This window comes from Austrofundulus limnaeus, unplaced genomic scaffold, assembly GCF_001266775.1.
Source record: "Austrofundulus limnaeus strain Quisiro unplaced genomic scaffold, Austrofundulus_limnaeus-1.0 Scaffold491, whole genome shotgun sequence".
Lineage (NCBI taxonomy): Eukaryota > Metazoa > Chordata > Actinopteri > Cyprinodontiformes > Rivulidae > Austrofundulus > Austrofundulus limnaeus.
In genome coordinates this window covers 257,541-260,160 of record NW_013952893.1, presented here as the reverse complement: position 1 = coordinate 260,160, position 2,620 = coordinate 257,541, and the positions used below count along the sequence as shown (strand labels likewise).

Below are 2,620 nucleotides of genomic sequence, written 5' to 3'. Positions count from 1 at the left end.
TTTTTGTACAATAATGGCTAAATATACTTTGATTTCCTTAACCAAAACTGAACAATAAGGAGAAGCTAATGAAAATTTACATTTGTGAATATGAAATTTCCCAAATACTATAATTAGATTATTTCCAGTCTTCTGTTTATATTTAATATGTGTAAAAACTACCTGTGAAAATTACATGGAGCCACTGGCATGACAGAGCTGCTGTGATCTTCCCGGCCACAAGGGGGCGCTGTTGGAGAGGTCTCCGGTGCTACGTCATCACGTCTCTCCGCTTACGATGGAACAGCGTGTAAAAAACGTGAAGGTTGGCTCCTGAAAGCTGCTGGAGACATGTAAGTTGAATTAAAAGATTGTAAAAGTATATTTTTTTACAGTTGTATTTTTATTTAAGGTTGTGAAGCACGGGGTTGTTTTTGTATTTGTTGTTGTTAGTGGTGGCTGAGAGTTAAAGGACCGTTCACCTCCTGCATGTGTTGAATCAAACTGTGGTGTGAAATGTGTGCATTCAGAAGAAGCAGAATGAGGGACGCTGCTTTCCTCACGTCGTGTGTAGCTGTGGGTCTCCTCCTGAGCTTCAGCCTGGCTGCCAGACAAGGACAGGACATCAGATGTGGAGGTTTGTTGTCTCTGTCTTCTCTGAGAACTTCTCATGTTCATGTCTCATGTTTCTGTCCTCAGCCTGCAGGGCTCTGGTGGATGAGATGGACTGGGCCATCTCCCAGATAGACCCCAAGAAAATGATCCAGACAGGCTCCTTCAGGATCAATCCGGATGGGTCTCAGTCCATCAGAGAGGTGAGACACCAGCTGTACGTCCATCGCACTGCGTCTGGACAGAATGTCCTCTGGTGTTTGCTTTGATGGGTTTCAGTTTTCTTTTGACCCGTTCTGGCTTCAGGTTCCTCTGGCTCGCTCTGAGGGAAACCTCCTGGAGCTGATGGAGAGCGTGTGTGAGAGGATGCAGGACTACGGGGAGCGCACGGACCCTTCCACAAACAGGAAGTCCTACGTCAGGGTCAAGTCTCGGAGCGGCGAGACCATGGACCTGTCTGAGGCCACGCTGGACTCCAGAGTCACATCCAGTTTAAAGTTTGCAGTGAGTGCAGCTTTCTGTCTGAGACTATAAAAACAANCCTTCTACCATATTATTGTTGTTGTTGTTGTTGTTGTTGTTGTTGTTGTTGTTGTTGTTGTTGTTGTTGTTGTTGTTGTTGTTGTTGTTGTTGTTATTATTATTATTATTAGTGAAGCCTTGTGTATATCCTCTGCACATAAAGTTTATTCTAAACTAACATTTCATCATTTGTATTCATGCTGGATGCTGCATTCAGCCATTCAAAATTTGAGCATTATCATTATTTGACTGTCTTGTTTAGTTAAGATCATTTTTCTTTATTATGTGTAGTTGTTCTTTCAGCTGTTCCCTTCTTTATGGGTCTCCCCAACAGACAATTTCACAGGAAAGATCTATTGTTTTTACAACAGTTTTTCATTATTGCTGTTAAACATTAGTAAAGTTTGTGCAACTATCAGAAACCTGTATGACAGTGAATTTGTACAAGTGTTTTGCTCTATGTCAGGGATGTCAAAATCATTTTCACTTTGGGCATTGAGCATTATGGTGGTCCTTAAAGGGCCAGTTGTAATTAACTTTGACGTTTTGTGTTAAACTTCGACTAAACAGAAACACATTTTACACACACATTTTTTGTCTCATTGCAATCATTGCTATCATTGTTAAACAAACAATAACTGAGCTCTACATGGTATTTCCTGCATAGAAACAGTATTTTAAGATGTCTTCTTATAAACACTGAAAGGTACGGTGTGTTTGACTGACCAAATGTGAAATATTTAACACAGAAACACTATTATGAGTCAAAGTAAAAAAGTTTTGCTCACTGTTGAGTTGTAATACATAGCTGCTGTCTTGAATTCTGAACTTTCTCCCTTTCCGATAGGTAGTTCCCACTGGAGGAGCGTTCCAGTTTAAATTTACGACTTGTACGTTTGAAACTCCCACATCCCAGTACAACTGGGCCACAGCAAAAGTAGTCAGCATAAATGCAGTTGAATGGACGTATTACATAGAAAATTTCACTGGCTGCTTCTGAACCCCTGCTTCTGAACCTAGTGGGGGGATGGGGTCGTTTTGTGTCAAATAACATGCAAGATGGAAGATGTACTTTAGGGTCAATGCTGGCTTTAAACCAAAATACACTTATTTTGAGTCAATAATGCATCATTGAAGATTTTGTGTACCACATAAACTGCAGTGTTGGGCCCCATTTGGCCCACGGACCTTGAGTTTGATATATGTGCTTTATATTAGTATTGAATATAATACAAAAAAAATCAAATTTATATTATCTATAGAAGGCATAATTGTTTTAAGACATTTCTGGCAAAAATATGCCAGTAAAAGTAAAAACCATCTGTTAAAAACGTAATATTTCAATTAAACATCAAGCTGGAACTTTTATTCCTCCTCATTTTAAGAGGCTTTTTTAACCTCTGCTTTTGTGTGTGTGTGCTGATCATGTTGTTTTTTTTGTGTCTTTGATTGTGCCAGCATGTGCCAACAAAGTCAGTGTGTGTGTGTGTGTGTGTGTGTGTGTGTG

The 2,620-nt window shown here is 39.9% G+C and overlaps 1 protein-coding gene across 1 annotated transcript; it reads left to right on the top strand.

Annotated features, from left to right (window-relative positions):
- Nucleotides 1-210: 210 nt before the first annotated feature.
- LOC106530120 (protein canopy homolog 2) lies at nt 211-1,095 on the top strand (the record flags this gene model as incomplete). Its single annotated transcript, XM_014025689.1, is given in 4 exon segments — nt 211-332; nt 510-616; nt 679-794; nt 898-1,095. Coding segments are annotated over 3 exon segments (411 nt in total), but the record flags the coding sequence as incomplete, so codon positions are not given.
- Nucleotides 1,096-2,620: the final 1,525 nt, after the last annotated feature.